Below are 20723 nucleotides of genomic sequence, written 5' to 3'. Positions count from 1 at the left end.
AATATAGCCTATTAACAAAACCCATGAGAAATTGTTTTTGCTTAATTTTGCTCCCCTTGTGATGTCAAAAGGGGAACTTACTGTGTTATAATAATACCACCCCTTAATCTGCACTACCCAACCACGGCACCACCATTTAGTGCATAGAGAGAGAGAAAGAAAGTATTATATAAAAATTATTGACAGCACAATTGATTTTCAATATAAACAAACCACCATTTTGACGATCAGTATTTTTGCGTTTCATCAGCTCATTTGCATTTAAAGGGGCACACCCAAAAATGGCACATTGTTGCTCACACCTATAAAGTGGCAATTTTAACATGTTATAATAAATTATTTATGGGGTATTTTGAGCTAAAACTTCACATACTCACTCTGGGGACACCAAAGATTTATTTTAGAGATGTCCCCTTTAACTTTTGAAATAAAGCTATTTATTATTAGAATGATGTAATTATTATAGTTATAGCAACTCATCACTAGTCAAAAAGTTAAGTTGAAATAACCTGCACACATATTTTTATCAAACATTTGATTTTTACCATTTTGGAATTCATTCAGTTGATCTCCAGGTCTGGCTGTACCACTTTTACCATAGGTTAGCACAATACATTGAATCTGATTAGACCATTAGCATTGCGCAAAAAAATAACCAAAGAGTTTCACTATTTTTACTTTTCTGTAGTTACATTGTGTACTATGACCGACGGAAAATTAAAAGTTGCGATTTTCTAGGCCGATATGGCTAGAAACTATTGGCTTCAGGAGGCGCAATGATATTACGCACTACCTGAAGAAAGTCCCCTTGGTTACTTTAGCAGGGGATTTTTTCAGGCACTGCGTAATATCATTGCGCCTCCTGCAGCCATGTTACAGCAGCAAAGTCCTTGATTATTACACCAGAATGAGAGTATAGGTCCTAGCCATATCTGCCTAGAAAATTGCAACTTTTTATTTTCAATCAGTTTTAGTACACGATGTAACTACAGAAGAGTCAAGTTTTAAATATAAAAAATATAAAAACTCTTTGGTTATTTTTTAGCGAGATGCTAATGGTCTAATCCGATTCAATAGATTATGCTAAGCTATGCTAAAAGTGGTACCGCCAGACCCAGAGATCGGCTTAATATTCCAAAATTGTAAAAATCCCATTTTTAAATCTAGGGGAGCTGGAAAATGAGCGTAGAGTGTCCCTTTAACAAAGAAAAACATAATGGTTTTCCTGTAGAACAAAACCTTGTTAACTTTCCCTAAAAAGACAATATCGGCCAAAGGCACAAGTGTGTGTCAGCGACAACCACCTGTGTTTCAGGACTCTTTTAGGGAGAGAAAGAGAGACTTTATGATTGACATATTGGAGTGAGGTCTTATGAATGCATGTCAGTCCAGAATGGAGCGAGTACTTGAGAGAGAAGTGGAAAATCAATGCAGAGTCTAAAGAGAAAACAGAAGAGTAATGCATCAATTATAAACAGTTTAATACACGTTTCGCATATTCATGACCTCTGGGGAGGAAGAGAAAGTTTAGCCGTGTAATTGTTTAGCAAATGTAATCCAGGGCCACAGGGGAACTGTTTTACTTTCTGCAGTGCTGACAGCTGCCTCTCTACATCACTGGGTGCTGAAATGTTGAAAACTACACCCCGCAGGGCTTTTATGGGTCTTCTTCATCTACAGTGTCTTTTTGACATAGGCTGCTAGCAGGAGCAGGACATTTTAAAGGGATAGTTCATCAAAAAAATGAAAGTTCAAACCTCTATAAATTACTTTGTTCTGCCAAACACAAGTTTAGATATTTTGAAGAATGATAAGGGGCACCATTCACTTCCATGGTATAATTTTTTCCTACTATGGAAGTCGATGGTGCCCCAGAACAGCTTCGTTACAAACATTGTTAAAAATAAAGAAAAAAAAGAAATTTCTAAAAGTTTGGAACAACATGAGGGTGAGAAAATGATGACAGATTTTTCATTTATGGGTGAACTATCCCTTAAAGCAGGGGTCTCCAACCTTTTTGTGGGCAAGGGCTACTACAATGAAACAAAACATGGAGGGCTACTTTTTTGACATAGTGTACTTAAAACTTTTTGTTTTTACTTTGATTTTATTTTACTTTACTTGTTGTAATGTTTTATCATTGTTTAAAATGTTAAAATACATAAAAGAAGCTAAGCTCATATTAAAAATATGTAATAAATAAATATTAAAACTGAGGCTAATTATAGAACGTGCTTTGGCGGACAACTCACAGACTTCGTGTGTGCAACCTGCCTGCAAGCACCATGTTGGAGACCACTGCATTAAAGACCCCTATTATATTAACTCTTTCACCGCCAGCGTTTTTAAAAAAGGTTGCCAGCCAGCGCCAGCGTTTTTCATGATTTTCACTAAAGTTTAATGCCTTCCAGAAAATGTTCTTCTTTAAATATATAAACATACAACATACCAAATGAAAGAACAGACCCTCTGCTTTCAAACAAACAAAAAAAAAAAAAAACGTTTCATCCTACCTTCAGTGTTTCTTTTGTAATCAGCTTTTGAATATGGGTAGGTTTCTGCAAAAACACCACATTTTGAGCAAAAAGCAGAGATAATTCCATTTTTGTGACGGACTTTTCATAGAGATCCCATTCAGAGCGATATTTAAAACAGACACGGACATGCAGCCACTTGCCATAGGGCAATGCTTCCGGGTTTAAAAAGTTGAGGAAGGGCGCCACCTGGTGGATAATAGCGGTATTGCGGAAAGACAGAAAATCTCGTCATTGGCGGGAAAGCTTTTTTTCTTAATTGACGAGATATCTCGTCAAAGGCGGTGAAAGAGTTAAGTAGCTTGTACGAGTTACAAAATAACATAACATTGTACTGTACAGTTTATACCATTTAGGTATAAATTCGTATACAATATATACCGTTGAGGTACTTATACACTCTTTATAATATCAATATGTTCTTCTGATGTTCTAACAAAAGTTTCACAAAATGCCTTCCAGGAAAATGTTCTTCTATAAATATATATGCATCCAAAAAAGTGTCAAAGGGAAAACAGTTTCATCCCATCTTTATTTGTTCTGTTTGTATGACCTCTTAAATATGTATAGGTTTCTTCAAAAATACCAAATTTTGAGCAAAAAGCTGAAATAATTGCATTTTTGTAAAGGAATTATGTTAGAGATCAGATTCAGAATAAAGATCAAAACATACACAGAGTTAAAAATGGATTAAATTTGTTTTTTGCACCAGTTTTTATAAAATGGGTAAAATTGTGGATCCGCCATCTAGTGGATAATAGCGGAATTACAGATTACCATAAAACTTGTAAGAAAAGCGTCATTGGCAGGTAAATATTTTATCTTAATTGACAAGATTACTCGTCAAAGGCGGGGAAATAGTTAAATGGCCTTTGGTGGTCCCAGAAGGTCTGCCACCTTAATAAAACTGCTTTAAATCTGTTAAAACTACAACAGTTTCATGTCCACTTAATGTTCCTGTTTTTATATTCGGAATGGTCACACTTCTAAAATCACTCGTGCATATGAATATTATGATTCAGGGCCATCAGTTTTGTTTACACAGAAGTCCAGATCTACCTACTCAGAGACGCATGATTACCTCACACCCTCTGAGACATACCAGACAAATAAATCTCAGACACGAAGGGGATTCCTGACTAACCCTGATGATCATTTAGTAACACAAATCTGTGAACTTAATGTCTTCTAGCCAACGCACACCACATGAAAACAGCGACCAACAGTGAATGGTGTCTCATGTTTCATGCCCCCGGGATATCGCACAGGTGCTGCAGGTGCAAAAATATACAGCTGCAGAATTCACATAACACCCCGATCAAAACCATTAATTCCCACCATGTTGATCTTGTCATTATACAGCAGAACACCCAGAGCGTGTAAAGAGTTATATAAACACAAATAAAGAAAAAGATTCACAGGTGTGTGACTCCAGGATTTGCTTGTTTGTGGTGTCACAGTCTGATTATAGGTATATATTTTCCTTTATTCATTTTAACACGATTATAACCTCTGTCTTAAAGTTTGACGTGCATAAAATAGCACAACCACATGATGAGCTGATTTAAGCTTTTGAGGAACTGGTTGTCATGAGTGGTGGTTAGTTTACACATTTATACACCCCAGCAAGGCTTTAACAGGGAATTTCCATCTTATTCCATTCTCCACAGACGCTTGTGCAAGTAAGACTCAGGGGCCAAAATAAATATTTTGCAGCATCTTTCCAAAAGTGGGTTGCAGTTCAGACATATTACCATAAATAATTTTAGTACTTATGATTTTTAGCATGTTTTGCATTATGTTCCTATTGTTTTCCAACTTGATGACAAAACATTCCTTTTGCTGTTGTATTGGTGGTCATCCGTGCAGGTAATTGTTTCATTCACATCATCACATACTGTACAGGTTAAACGTCACCCTTACTGTATATGATGAAAGTCTGTCTATGCTTGTGGTATATATGTTTTAACAATAACATTTGAGGTAAATGTTGGTGAATGTGTAGTAGAATAGTTTTGTAGAAGAGTTTTAGTCAGTCTGTGAGTATGACCCCCTGCCAAAAGAGGATGAGATCATGGTTCAATGCCAGAACTTAAACAGAGAAGCTGCCAGAGTTCAAGATTGAGTTTCACTCATCACAAAAGGAACAAAAGCAACACCAGCACCGCTGTGTATATGTGTGTGTGTGTGTGTGTGTGTGTGTGTGTGTCCAGAAAAACCCTAACAGCACTCTTTAATGGGGTTAACACACACACACACACACCCACACCCACACCCACGCCCGCACACACATACAATCTCTCTGTTCGTATGTCTATCCATCAATCTCTCTCTCTCTATCATATATATATATATATATATATATATATATATATATATATATATATATATATATATATATATATATATATATATATATATATATATATATATATTTATTAGGGCTGTCAATAGATTAAAATATTTAATCTAGATTAATCGCAAATTAATCTTACATTTGTATCCGTTCTAAATTTATCTAAATGTAACAATTTTTAGTTTTTTTAAAGCATGTTCAGTGGATGGAGACCCATCTTTGTATTAGATCATTTTACGGTTCACCTCTCAGAAAACGTACAAATAAATCATTTTAGATGTTTAATGACTATTTAGAGCATTGGATTTGCTAGACGAGTGCTTAATGTTCTTTTTTTTGAAAACCTGTGACTTTTTTAGGCAGCACGGGTCAAAGTAAGGCTGCATCCTAATATATCCATAGTCTATAGGCTGGACCAAGGGTGTTGCGTTATTCACCGTTAATAAAATTAGTGGTGTTAAAATGAATTTGCGTTAATGCGTTATATATATATATAAAAGATATCAAGGTTATTTCTTACATTATGTACACTTTAAAAATTGGTTAAACTTCAAAAAGTAAGTTACATTATTGACTTAAACATTTTTGTTAATTCAACTTTAAAAGAATAATTGTTGTATCAACAAATATTTTTAAGTCAACAAATATTTTTAAGTTCAATTAACTTAACATTTTAAGGAAACCAGGTAACTTACTCTTATTAAGTTGAACAAACAAATCTTTTTTACATAGCTGGGTTTTCACTGACTGGGTCACATATGGGAAGAGAGAGAGAGAGAGACAGAGACAGAGAAAAATTGAAAAGATGAATGAATAGAATGTATTACACACTTTTACAAGGACAGGCTATATTTTCTCTCTGGTTCTTACATAAAAGATTAGATTTTATATACATTATTCTTCTTTTTGGAGATACATGTATGAAAGAGTAGAGCTTGAATTTTGCATTTTTTTTAAAGCCTAGAAATCTCAACAATGTCACAAACTGAGCTCAGATTTGCCAGGTTGTAGTAAAGAGTTGACAGGAAAGTGTTGGGTGAAGATCGGGGAGGAGGATCGGCAAAAGACCACAGAGACTGGAATTGAACTCGGGTCACCGTGAGCGCACTGGCGCTATTGGTTGGCACACTAACCACAGGGCTATCGGCGCCAACTCAGCTGGATACCATTAACGTAATCAAACAATTGTCTAATTTGTTTCTTTTTAATTTCCCCTAAGCAATTTTAGGAGAAACATCTTAAAGGGGACATTTCACAAAACTTTTTTAAAATGTCAAATAAATGGTGTTCCCATTTCAGTACATAAGTTAAGTTCTAATTAATATATTACATAGATCATTTTTTATTGTATGCTAAAATTGACATTTTTTTAGGTGTGAGCAAAAATGTGCCGTTTCAGGTGTGTCCTTTAAAATGCAAACAAGTTGATCTTTGCACTAAATGGCAATGTCGTGGTTGGATTAGGGGGCGGTATTATCCCCTTCTGACATCACAGGGGGAGCCAAATTTCAATTACCTTTTTTTCACATGCTTCAAGAATGGAACTAACTTTTTTCACATTGTCTTGGTTGATAGAAGCACTGGGGTAAAAGGAAAAAAGTCTGATTTTCATGATATGTCCCCATCAAATCTCTTGAGCTATTAAAAAGCAACATACGCGCATACAGTTGTTGAATGAAAATATAAGCCTGAGTAGTCTGCTAATAAGTCATGTTATTAATGTAAAAAAAAAACAGATTTGAGGGACAGTATGTTCATAATAATATAATTTGGTATTCTTGGGTAAATTATCCCTTTAATGTCCCTAACACAACAGAAAAGTGATGCTTTCAATCCAATGGGACTCATCTATAAAATCTGTCTCTACTTTCACATCACCAATTAGTGGTGCGCTGTGGAATGCTGAGGTAAACATGGTTTTGGAAATAACAAGAGAAGATCTTTATCTGATGTGCCACAGGGGACACATGGAGACCCAGTCTGTGAAAACCAAGCTAAAGTCATTTTTTGCGATTACTGTTTTCTACATATCATCCTACATGATGTAAAGTACAGACTGTGAAATATAACCTTCATATCTTTAGTACTGGTTAAGGCCATGTCAAAGATTTAAATAATACTCATACCTCCTGATGAACTCCACCCACCATAAAATGTCACTTTATATGTTTTATCATTGTATAGATCTGTACGCAAATGATGCAAAAATAAGCATTTTGATTGGCTACACAATCCTCCAGTAGGAAATGTTTAATGCTTAAATGAGACAGAGTATCTGCTTAAACTAAAGAATAAAATTTTTTATATATATATATATATTGTATTAATCATGTATAATGTGAGCCAATTGTTTACCACTTGTCTATTATTATATTTTAGAGCTAAGGATGATGGCAGAAGGGAGGTTTTCCAGTCTGCCCAGGAACATGCACGTTGGGCGACAGTGCACTCTCACCTCTTCTATGGACCTGCTAAGCTCACGGCCTGCCATGCCCGAGATGTTGCCCGGCAGTTACCAGGACGTCTCTATCCACGGTACTCTGCCTCGCAAGAAGAAAATCAGCCCGGAGGCCTCTATGAAGAAGTGGGAGATGAATGGAAATGTGGGAACAGCAGCAGGCCACTCCGGCCGGTATCGCCTGCCACCATCACCACTAATACACAACATCATTGAAGAACATCAGAACTTCCACTCGGACAGAACTGGAAGCGTGGCATTAAGGTAAACACATTTACATTTAGGCATATAGCAGACGCTTTTATCCAAAGATTAGGAAATCAAAAGATTAGGAAACAATAAAGCAATATGTCATAGGGAGGCAATAGTACAAAAGGTGCTTATACAAGTTTTTACTATTCCAACACAATACCTTTTTGTGGAACATCTGTTTTTTTGAGTATCCTGTTAACCTTATAGTCTGAATTCAAAGATAAAAATCACTAAATACAAGCTGCTACTGGCTCTCGCCCAAGTCTCGTCTCTTCTGTCTCTGTCTACCTGCGTCTCTTCATCTTAGCTCAAGGCCTGTTTCACTGTATCAGCCTTATTTGCTGTTTGATCTTATCACAGTCAGCAACAAAGCAGTTTGTGTTTGTCTTTGACTTATCAGGTACAATATCTCATCCTCAATGAAAAGACCTGGTAGATATAGTAAAGTAATATGCAGTGAAGACATCAGGGTAACAGATTACAGATACAATATAAGAGGAAAATCTTTACAGATGTATGTCACAGTGGACTGCTCCTTTAAATACGGACACTTTTAACCCCGTGGTTTTTACTTTGATGTATACTAAACTCAAAAATGTAGGTAACACTTTACAATAAGGTTCATTATTTACACGTTTTTGTCCCGTTTATAGGTGCATATTAATAATTTGCTCTTTAAAAAAAAAAAAAACTTTAAACCAGGTTTTAGTTGGTCAATAGTCAATGGCGTAGTCTATTTTAGGTGCCTCGAAATAGCAATGCGCCGCGCCAACAATGCACACACCAACTTTTCACACCAGCAAGCCCATTAACTACATTAGTTAACATGAACTAACAATGAACTACACTTATACAGCATTTATTAATCTTTGTTAAAGGCACACCGTGGCACTTTTTGGCCACTAGGGGGTGCTAGACATGTATTTTTCACGTCTAGCGCCTCTAGAGGTCACAAGCGCCGCAGCACTGTCGCAAAGGAAAAGAAGACAACTCTTCAGGTCACAAAGTGTGCCTTCCGGCATCTCATATAAATTTTACAATACAAGCCAGTGTAACGGTGGTCGCTTGGTTAAAGTTTATATAAAAATTTGCCTTAAAGGGGAATCGAACCCGAATCACCCGTGTCGTAGGTTCACTAGGTTACCATGGCGCCACGGTGTCACGTTTTCTCTTTCCGGTCTTCTCCGACAAAACCTTGGGTTTATTTTTCTTAGTTACTGCTTTTGCCATGACAAAAACATCAGGAAAATAAAAAGTTGTGCTCTCACGTCCGAATTTAAGGAAGCGTAGGAAGTGAAGCATGCCGTAAAGCAGATTTTTGTCGTTTTTTGTTTTGTGTTTGGGTTACTTTCCGAAACACCAAGTTTAAAAGTACGAGTAAAAGCAATACAGACCCTCTTAGGCTATGGTAGACATGTCATTCAACCTATTTTAAGTTGATGTACCGTCACAAGGGTCTTGAAAATATATTATGAAGGTTGAAAAACTATGTTGATAGTTTCAATTTCAACAATTAGTAATACTTTATTAAAATATTGTTAACGTTAGTTAATGCACTGTGAACTAACATGAACAAACAATTAAAAACTTTATTTTTATTAACTAACATTAACAAAAATGTATTGCTCATGGTTTGTTCATGTTAGTTAATACATCAACAAGTGTTACCAAAATGTATTTTATTTAGTAGCCAACAATGTGCAACAAATATTCTAGGGATGCACCGATAGGATTTTTTGGGACGATACCGATTTAAACAGACAACCTCTGGGCGATACCGATATTAAACACTTGTATACAATACTATACAGTTGGTCTATTAGCTAGTTTATTTTTGCATCAAATTATTTTTACTGAACATGGATTGGATCTGATTAACATTCAACTGACCAACATAATAAGAGAGGCACAAATTAAGCTAAAACAAATATAATAAGACAGCATGACAACCTTTAAAGGTGGTTTTTGATATGCAGCATTTATTTTATTAACAACATTAACTCATTTTTTACATATAATGGATTTCTTTATGCGGTTAATAAATAAACAATCGGTATCGGCCTTTCTCGTGCTATTGCCGATATGCCGATGGTTTCAAATTCATCAAAAATCGGCCGATTAATATCGGTGGCCGATACATCGGTGCATCACTAAAATATTCTGTATTGTACTATAATTGTTGTACAGCTTTTTTTACTATAAAAAATTAATATAATACATATTTAATATAATATTAGAAAAAAGGCAATTACGGTATTGACAGTTTCAGCAGTAACAACATAAACAAATGGCTTTTGTGAAACAAACATAACTTCCGATAAATTTTTGCAAAGAATTGATAACTGTGGGTTCACACCAGACGCGAGTTCAACGATTTGCGCGAGTAGATGACATACAAAGTCAATGCAAAGACGCGATCAGACGGGTCCTCGCGTGGGGCGATGCGAATGACGCGATATGGGCAGAGCGTTCGCCTCAAATGCGTCTTCAGCACTACAAAAAAACTCAAACTGATATTTACATACATTTTAAATCATGTCATTTTAAACAAAGTTTCCCAAAATTTAAATGTGGCATTCATATTATTTTTTTATTAATTTACAGTATTTACTTTCAATAAAAGTAGACCTCGAGGTGCTCATCATTGAAGAAAAATACTGTAGTAACTTCCAGTAACTACCACAAAAACTTTCCCAGCATTGCAGAGACAGCACACACACACTATAAGACAAAACACTGATAACTCAGGGTTATGCTAACTTCATCATTAGGTATGTTTACCACAAATCGTATAGACTACAGAGTCCATTTAGCCAAACAAAACTAAGTGTGTGTGTGTGTATGTGTGTGTGCGTGTCTGTGTGTGTGCGTAGGTGTCTGTTTGGGTTTTTGGGAAAAAGGAGCCACATGTTCCCCTTGACATTTGAAGGTTACCTAATATTGGACTACTATAGAGAAAAATGACCACGGTGCATAGAAGACGCTCCTCTCTGCGAGCTTAGCAACGACCTGTAGTAGTGCCTCAGTCACCATAACAACACCTTATTGTGAATCTGCATGATACGGCTGTATATCAGTGTGTGTGTGAGAGAGACAGAGAGAGAGAGAAACAACTGGATTGACGATTCTCATTATCTTCAAAGTAATTCTCAGTCGTGATATCTACATTAAATCAACTCGGAAGCAATAAAACCAGTAGGCCTTCGCTCCTGGACGCCTTTTTCAGTTATTACATTTATCAGGGTCAGACGGCAGGATGGCATTGTGATTAAATGTCAGCCTCCCCGAACATTCGACTGCACTGGTTTTGTGTCTGTCTGCAGGTGAGCAGGCTGTGTACAGAAGACAAGATGAAATGCCTGGGGCCTTTATTTGCCCCTTAAAAAAAGATCTGCTTGGCAATACTTTAGTTGTGTATATTGTTGCACTGGGAAAGTTCACCCCCAATGTCTTTCTTTGTTCTTCAGAACCCAAACCAAAATGTTTTTCAAAAAAAAGTGTTATTTTGGGTTTTCTGGGAGTGGATGGTGACCACCACAGAAAATGTGCACCGAAGAGAGGCAACATTTTGTAAAAACTCTGCAGTTGGGTTCTGAAGAAGATTCGGAAAGACATTGGGGCTCAAACGACATGAGAGGGAGTAAATAATTAAAAAGTTTTTTTGGGCACCATTTCTTTACTCTCATATAGTTTGAACCTGTATTACAGGGGTCGGTAAGTAAGTTTGGCATCGGCCCAAAAAAGTTTGCCACTAGATGGCAGGCAAGAATATGGTCAAAGGATAATCTATCAAAATTAATACATTCATATGTGGCGTTATTGTTTGGTTTGCAGCTAATTGCATGGACTATTGTTTAGGACCTGTTGCCAACCACTGCTGTATAACTTACTTTGTTCTCAGAAGGCAAGATATTCCAGAATGTTTAACCTTATCTACTAATCAGAAGCATGCAGTATAGTGACTAGGGGCTGTCAAGCTTCAAAAACATAAATGGTAGCATATAAGAATGGTGACCACAGCTGTTCTATAAGTGTATATAAACATTTGTGCAAGATTTGAATGATATTTAAATGTACGATTGCAAAATTTTTATCACAAATGATGACAAAAAGTTTGGGTGGACTATTCCTTTAAAAACTTTCAATATTTCTACCTGCATGTGTAAGGCAGCTGTTCTAACACAAACACATGAAGGGTCTGCAGGTTAAAGAGAGGACTGTAGATTTATAGCTTGACAGAGAGATGAAAGAATTTTTAGAGAGATTGAAAAAGAACATGGAGAGATAGATAGCTAAAGAATAAGGCAGATTAAAGAGATGATGGATGTAATTTGTTTTCATTGTTAAAGCTGATTAAAGTGGAACACGCCTAGCACCCTTACGTATCTTAGTGCCGTACATCAGTTATCTTTCTCTCAGTTTTTATTTAATCTGTGACAGAGGTGACGCACCGTACATAATAACCAAACAAAATAACAATCAAAATAAGTACATGCTTTAAAATCTATGACATCTCAGTGATGTCTGGTGTTATGATGTCATCACCGTGAGACAATCATCACTTCTTATAATAAGAACAATTTTCTTAAGTGTTTATGAAAAAAGTTAAAACTTATTTCAATACTTTTTTTTCTTATTCCATTAGCAGATTTTTTTGCTTGTTTTGAGCACTAATTTACTTAAAGTTTATATTTTTTGTCTAAAAACTAGACTAAATTTCCTAGGTCATTCACTTAATTTAAGAATCTTTAGATATTTTTACTCATAAAAAAACAAGACAAAAATACTAAGTACATTGCAAAAAATTATTTTCAAGAAAATATTTTCTTAGTATTTTTGTCTTCTTTTCAGTAAAAATATCTACAATTTTTTATTTAAGATGCTTTTTCTTGATGAGTAAACAACCCAAGAAAATAAGTCTAATTTTTAAACCAAAAATATCAAATTTAAGTGATTTTGTGCATAAAACAAGCAAAAAAATCTGATAATGGGGTAAGCTAATTTTTCTTTAATTTTTCTTTAATTTAATGTTTAAGAAAAATGTTCAAGATTTTTTTGCTTACCCCATTGGCAGATTTTTTAAGATATTTTACTGAGAACAAGACAAAGATATTAAGAAAATGTTTTCTTGAAAATAATTTTTTGCAATGTAAGAAAGTCATTTTTGCAATGTGTATAAAAAATTATTTTCAAGAAAACATTTTCTCAATATCTTTGTCTTGTTCTCAGTAAAATATCAAAAAATTCTTGAAATTAAGATACTTTTTTTTGATGAGCAAAATGACCCAAGAAAATAAGTCTAGTTTTTAGACCAAAAATATCAAATTTAAGTGATTTGGGGTAAGTACATTTTTCTTGACATTTTCTTGAATTTAGTGTTTAAAAAAAAAAATTATAAGATTTTTTTGCTTACCACATTGGCAGAATTATATTTTGTTCTAAAAACTAAGACTTATTTTCTTGGGTCGTTTTGCTCATCAAGAAAAAACATCTTAATTTAAGAATTTTTAGATATTTTTACTGAAAACAAGACAAAAATACAAAGATTTTTTTTCTTGAAAACAATTTTTTGCAGTGTAGATAAAAACGACTCATTCTAAGGTAATAAAAACAATACAGTTCATTATGGTCTTTATACAACACAAATAATATAGTTATGTTTATTATATTGCTTTTTTGTCAAGAGATCCTTCTAAAAGTTACACAATGCGCATTTTAAATTACCTTTGCCTATGAAATGTACTACAGTATATAAATAAACTTGCCTTGCCTACACATTATTTTACAGAGTCACAGTGCCCATCATCTTGCTTGTGATTTTGTCTATTTTCATTTATGTATTTTCAGCATCTGAGTTCTTGACTACTGTCTCAAGCATATGGCAAAACTTTAAGGCTATTACATGCATAATGCCCCATTTCTCCTCAGTGACTCGAACATTATAAATCTCTTTCTGGAAACCCAATAATAGTCTGTCCATCTTTATCCTCCCTTTGCTTTCAGCCTGGTTTTGTAAGAGGTCAGCGGTGAAGCAGGGTACAGATCACAACTTTGAGACACAATACAGCTGTGGCTTGGCACAAAATGAATCCTCAAGCCACAGATGTTTTTTGGGGCCGTGCCCTTACCGCATGGCCTCTCATTGCACATTATACGGTACAGTGTGTATAGGCAGGTCTTAATCTATAAAGTCATTCCAGGGTCACCTACTGTATGGGACAAAACTTGATGCTGACCTGCTCTCGTCCCTTGAGTAGATAACTTCTGCAAAACGTGTGTCCAATGAGAAACCCGATTTAAAAGAGGAAATCAGTTCTGGGAATCATACAAAAGCAAACAAACAACCAAAAAAAGGAAGCATAGGAAAACATCTTAACCAGTTTCCTGTTATATGTGTTTGAGCTCTTATCCCAGGTGCCACCTCTACATTGAACGTGAAAGCCACTTTTATCCCCCTAAGGGGTTGAGATAGTTCACCACACACCCTGCTGGTAAGAAAGGAAGAAAGAAAGGGAGAACAAATGAAACAAAGTCAAGTTTTTGTGTAAGCCGAGATGAAAGGAATTCTGGGTAAGGGCACTCCGGGGCAGAAGGAGCGAGGGCGGCGTAAAAAGATCTAAATGGGGAAAAGGCTGAGACGTGCACCTCAGCGGTTTTAACTGCAGTGTAGGTTCTTTCCTGCGACTCGCTCTTCACCACCGCGCTTCCTGCATTCCACGCTGCGTATAAAGAAACTAAATCAATCAAAAATGCAATGCTGCATTAAACTAACCAAGGGCCATCTCTGCAGTTAGGGTAAGTCACATCCAAACCGCAATTTTAAAGCAGGGTAAACAATGTCTCTTATTTATATACTGTAGATTCTGCATTTTATTTTGCTTTGAAACTTGTTTGTTTCTCTTTCAGCCTTTTGGGAAATCTTTTGAGAGAATTAATTTCCTTTCTCCTCCTGCCGTTTTGGGTTCAAAAGCATTAATCTGAACAAAATGACAAGTGTTTGTCTTGTTTGCTTAACTGAGATGCACAAAATCCTCTATCAACAGATGTGTCATGCTCATCTTTAACCTCTTAACCTTTCATTTTAATCTCAAGTTTATGCATTACAAGGCATTTCCTTTTGTAAATTGTCCGCATTCATCTCTGATGCACACTGTGTATTTGTGTTTGTGTGGAAGCAATTGCGATGTGTGTTTGGGGGGATGGTGGGCGTACGTACCCATATGTTGAGGCTGGTGTGGTCTATGGTGTGCTCTCATGACCTCAGGCTAGCGAGACGCATGTCAGTGTCCAGTCCCACTTTACTGGAGCCTGACACGCAGACAGACAGAAAAACAGCTGAGAAAGAAAGTCTTGATGTGTTCGCTAAAGAGAGTTTTCTCTTTTCCCCGCAGGGACGCCGCAGGCATGGACCCTACCATGGAGTATGTCAAGGTAAGGCTTCATGTCTATCTGTCTTTGTGTGTTAAATTTTGAATGATAGCTTTATGACAGTAACATGCTGGTGATGACCTGAGGCTGTGAGAAATGATCTTATACAGCAGGTGAAGGTTGTCAAAAACAGAGATGATCTTACTGTACACGGTGACCGTATAAGATATCCGATACTGTTAAGCGTAAGTGTAGAGTCTTTAAAGTGGGGCAAGAGGGTCCTGCAGGGACATCAGTCGACGTTGCTACTGTTTGTATGCTGAGTATACAAAGGATATGGTTTATTGACTGAGCGCTGAGCAAATATACGTATTGGATTTGTTTTTGTTGCATCAGATTTACAGAGAGATAAAAGTGTGCATCACGAGCATTGAGATCTTATGTGCCGCTTGAGTTGCATACAGTTTTATGACTGTGCTCTCCTTGACCCATCTGGGTAGGTGATGACGTTTACATTACCCTGCCAGCCAGAACGGTAGCTGGGATGGACTAATGCTTTAATAAATCCGACCTCAAACGTGTGCCACTTCAATTCAGAGCTGGTTACAAACCACAGGAAATTCTACAGCCAAAATTTCACGATAAAGATCTGAGGATCTCCAAGCTTCCTAGTTTGCGAGCGGCTCCTGCAGACACATCCTCAATTAAAACGCTCCAATTAAAAACAGGAAATGTCCTGTTGTGTCTATCTGATGGTGTTCTGAGAGCCCGCGAGCAACATGTGTGGTTTAAGGAGCAACTTTTGGGAGAAAGCAAATGGCAGGATCGTTCCCTGGCTTGAGGAATGAAAGCTGAGTACTGAAGTCTCACATTAAATGGGTTCTCTTTACAGTGATGCCATAGAAGAACCATTTTTGTTTTGGTTCCCCAAAGAACCTTTTAGTCAAAGAGTCTATCAGGAACTATTTCTTTTTCACCTTTTATAGTATGTATAACCAGCCCAGTCTCACGAAATTACGTACCTGTAGTCACATAATTTTTTGATTCTTTTTCGTAATACTGTCACAAATTTCCGCATTTTTCCGTGATCGTATCACGAACTTCTGTTTATGTGTCATTGTCACGTATTGGTTACTCAACTGTTTTGTCCTATTTTCTTACCATTGTCACTTCGGTTTAGATTTACATAAAATGACATCCGTACCCAAATCCAATTCTAACCCTAAAGGGCGATTTATAGTCGTGCGTAGGTTCTACGCCGTAGCTATGGCGTAGGCTATCCGTAGCCTGTGCGTAGCTCTGCGTAGCCTGACACGCACCTCGCAAAATTTTTAACAGCGCGTCAGTTCTACGCGGACCAGAAGCGCTGTGATTGGTCCACCAGAATCCCTCCCGTCAGGTAAAAAAACTGCGTCATAGGTATTTCCGTTTGTGACGGTGAAAACAAAGATGAGCCAAGTTGAGGAGTGATTTAACTCAAACTGCGTCAAAAGTCGCATTTTATTTACTTCCATCATTGCTGGTCTTCTCAAATTATACACAACAAATTGCTGTTTCTTCTTCGTTTGTGGGTTAACTTGCCCAGCTTCTTCTTCTCTGACGGTCGCGCTGCTTCTGTGGTTACACGCGTGGATACTGCCCACCAGCGGTCGCGCGTGTGTTTGCACGTCGACGCGGACGACGACACAAAAGTAAAAATGAAAACCAACGCGGAACCTACGCCGTCGCTGCTACGCCGTAGGACCTACGCACGACTATAAATCGCCCTTAAGGTTCTGTGAGTGTTAAAGGTGCATTGTGTAACTTTTAGAAGGATCTCTCGACAGAAATGCAATATAATATACATAACTATATTATCAGTAGTGTGTAAAGACCTTGAGACATAATGAACTGTGTTGTGTTTATTACCATAGAATACCGCAGGTCCCCTTACATGGAAGTTGCCGTCATGTTTGTAAAGTAGCCCTAAATGGACAAACTGTTCTATAGAGCGAGTTTTTTCACTACGTTGTCTCAGACGATGATGTGTTTGGCGTTAAGAAAGGGAGGGGTGAGCTGTGGACTGAGCTATTGGTTGCAATTCACAATCTCACCCACTAGATGCCGCTAAAAATCTACAGAGTGCACCTTTAATGGTGCCTGACTTTTGGCGCTTTTCCATAGCATAGCACCCCATGATCGGTTCAGCTCACCTCACTGTGGCTTGGTTAGCTTTTCCATCGAGTTACGTAACACTTCGGAGTGGGAGGGATGACAGGCGTGTCGTTATATTTGCGCTGCCTACTGCTGTGACATCATACAAGTGAGAGCGTTTTTGGAATGCTATAGACCATTTCAAAAGATGTAAACAATACTGGTCCAGAAGCACTTCCTGTTTCAGTTTGTGACTGTTTTTTTAATTTCACACATATATCATTATCTTTAAGATGTTTGTTTTTACTTTTTGACTCAGTTCTATATGTTCTGTTGGTTGTATTTTATCCCAACTTTTAGTTAGTGTTAAAAAACTGAAACAGGAAGTGCTTCTGGACCAGTGTTGTTTACATCTTTCGAAATGGTCTATACATTCCCATACATTCATTCATTTCTCAGTCTGTCACAAAATTAAAATTGACCACCACAATAAATGTTTGTACATCGCGTTTATTACTACATCTGTCTCACATGACAGTTTCTGTACAAACACCCGTGGCATCAGTCAACGCGCTTCGCTGAGCCTCATTTAAGTTGCATTTAAGCATATATGCGGACGTGTGCATCCCGAATGTGCCGCCACAATTTGCAAGTCTGGAAAAAACTGTTATGATGTTCCTGATTCTCAACCTGTGGATGTGTTCATCGATAAAATGGACTTTGGGATAGGGCTGGGCGATTCGTCCCCATAAAAAAATCTGAGATTTTTTTATAAAAAACTCGATTTACGATTCGAATCGATTTTTTTTCCCCGACCCCATTTAAAACAAAATAATTGCAAACTGTATATATTTTTAAAATATATATTTATTATATTTAATTAAAATTCATCAACAAAAAATTGGGAAGGAATGAAGATTGGCGAATGCAAAATGTATGTCAGTGTTTCCCACAGATCTGAAATTTACTTGTGGTGGTAGCTGGTGAAAAGGGCAATCATTATAATTCACCGACAAAAAATGGTCTACTATACATGTGACACAGAACTAATAATGTGTGACACAACACAATACTTTGATTTATAAAACATTCATATTAATTTCACATTATAGTTCATTAATCTAACCACCCCAAACTTTCTTTGTCATGAACAAAGCTGACACTGTTTGTCAAAGCACCACGAAAACACTTTCTGTTTTTGCACTGGTATATGAAGCAATTTGACGACCCCTTTTATCAAACTCAATATATACAATACTATGTACAGTATATTAAAAGACAGTGCAGGTCTATAGATTATAAATGTGACTGATGTTATAATGGTAATAATTTCTAGAGATAGGCACTTTTACTGCTTCTGCTTTCTATTTCTCTTTTGCCGATTAAAAAAGCTTAATCCACTCATTATTTCAGATTTAAAAGTTTACTTGCTGTCCTGATGACAGACTTTACATTACAGCTTAGCGTTTTTTTATATCCTGAGTCAGCTTTAGCTTTGCTCGTTCAGTGCAATGGGCTTGACATTAGCACTGCTTTTTGCTACAATCTCTGTGCAAACTTTTAGATTTTAGAAAAGATATGGTCTATTAATAGTATAGATTAGATTATAAAAAAATGGATTCAAGAAAATGCAGCGCGTGGGCGCAACAAGAGCCAGTTGTCATCACCATAGAAACCGGAGGCACGCTGAAACTTCACTCGAGCTTTAGGTAGCGCTCACGGCAGTTCTCCGGTCGAATCGGGTTTTACACACAATATTAATCATACTTGGGACTCAAAGTAATAAACTAGGACCGACCCGGACTAGACTGACCATTTCAAATATAAACCCGGAACCGTACGGGTCCTCTCAGGGAAGAAAGACCTCTAATGGTAAAACTCTGCTCAAGTTCAGAAACATGAAAGGATACAATGTGACACTGAGCTTGCTTCGCGTCGCACCCAATTCATTGAGAAACGAAGAGCACGTGAACGGACACTCAACGGGAGAGACACAACGTGCTTGCACGCAAAATGAAGCCAACTTGGATGCTATAAACACATATGCACATAAGCATATGCGACCATTTTGGTCGCAGTGTAGTTCCCTGGCTGCTCAGTTACCTCAGTATGTGCTGCAGTTGATCCAGTTTGCCGCGCTGGATGATGAGTTTATGATGCGCTGGATAATGAGTTTATGACGCGTGCATCTTCACGGGCTCTCTCAACAAAACACGGGTCATCCAGTCGAGTTCAGAAAATACGGAAATTCGTAAAGTGATTTTTTTTTCCTGGGCGGGTCCATTTTACCTGGGCGGAATGCCCAGTAGAGCCTATGTTTGGGAAACACTGTATGTACTGCTCTATACTGCAGAGGGGGAGAAAAAAATCTAAAAAAATCGATTTTTTTAAAATATGAATCGATTTGACCTGCCAACTCGATTTTAAAATCAAATCGATTTTTTTCCCAGCCCTACTTTGGGAACTTACAGCAAAGCACAGATAGTACACTGGTAGTTACGATTCTCTCCAATCAGTGATCTACTGTGTTTTCGTGTCACGTTTTGGTATCAGCTCGGCTCGCTTGTAACCCTAACCGAGGTGGTACTAAAAAAAATATTGGGTACTACGTACTGGACCCAGTGGAAAAGCCCTCAAAAATAAGCTCTCCCGACCCAAAACGTGGGGTACTATGCAATGGAAAAACGCCATAATGTACAGTATGGCTTTACATTCTTATTCACTTTGTATTGGTTGAATGATATTGTCCACAGTGATCACCTCTTACCCCTTGATAACTCCTGAGTGATGATCGAACCATCACAGCGTACTGTTACTACACACACACACCTCTGTCAAACCATCTCTCTCCCTTTCGCTTGATGAGAAGTTTGGCTCATCTTGGGGTCTCGCAGGTCTTTGTGAAGTGCAAACGTCAGTAAAGTTGACCTCACACACACAAAAATGAAAGCAAACAGTACAAACACATACTGTAAATAGTGACTGTACACTTACTCTTTTTTTATTTGAACATAGTCAAACTATAGTCATTCCAGAGTGAATCTCACAAAACATGAGGTCAGATTTTACCCACCAAAAATCTATAAGAGCTCTTTTTCTATAATTAAAGGGATAGTTTACCCAAAAATGAAAATTCTGTCATTATTTACTCATCATCATGTTGTGACAGATCTGTAAAAATATATTTGCTCCGCTGAACACAAATGAAAGGAATAGTTCACCTTAGAATGAAAATTCTGTCATAATTTTCTCATCCTCATGTTGTTCTAAATCTGTATGAATTTCTCTTTTTTTTTTAAAGAAACCCAAAAGAAGATATTTTAAGAAATGATGGTAAATACACAGCAGATAGTGACCATTGACTTCCATGGTAGGAATAAAAATATGATGGAATTCAATGGGTACCATCAACTGTGTGCTTAACATCATTTATCAAAATATTTATTTTCTTCATCGTTTATAACAATACTTACACAATTTTTTCTTACTATGGAAGTCAATGGTCATTATCTGCTTTGTGTTTACCATCATTTCTAAAATATCTTCAGAAAAAAAGAAAATCATACAGGTTAAGAACAACATGAGGATGAGTAAATGATGACAGAATTTTCATTTTAAGGTG

At 36.9% G+C, this 20723-nt stretch overlaps 1 protein-coding gene across 2 annotated transcripts in view; it reads left to right on the top strand.

Annotated features, from left to right (window-relative positions):
* Nucleotides 1-20723, top strand: part of bcar3 (BCAR3 adaptor protein, NSP family member) — a 74179-nt gene that overhangs the window by 17854 nt on the left and 35602 nt on the right. For both annotated transcript variants that reach the window (XM_065248463.1, XM_065248464.1), the window contains exons 2-3: nucleotides 7270-7612; nucleotides 14992-15031. In XM_065248463.1, coding sequence (XP_065104535.1) covers nucleotides 7270-7612; nucleotides 14992-15031 — 383 coding nt within the window. The remainder of the gene's footprint in view (nucleotides 1-7269; nucleotides 7613-14991; nucleotides 15032-20723) is intronic.

This window comes from Paramisgurnus dabryanus, chromosome 11 (genome assembly GCF_030506205.2).
Source record: "Paramisgurnus dabryanus chromosome 11, PD_genome_1.1, whole genome shotgun sequence".
In the NCBI taxonomy this organism is placed as follows: domain Eukaryota; kingdom Metazoa; phylum Chordata; class Actinopteri; order Cypriniformes; family Cobitidae; genus Paramisgurnus; species Paramisgurnus dabryanus.
The sequence above is the reverse complement of the archived record's forward strand: the minus strand, read 5'-3'. Positions and strand labels throughout refer to the sequence as shown.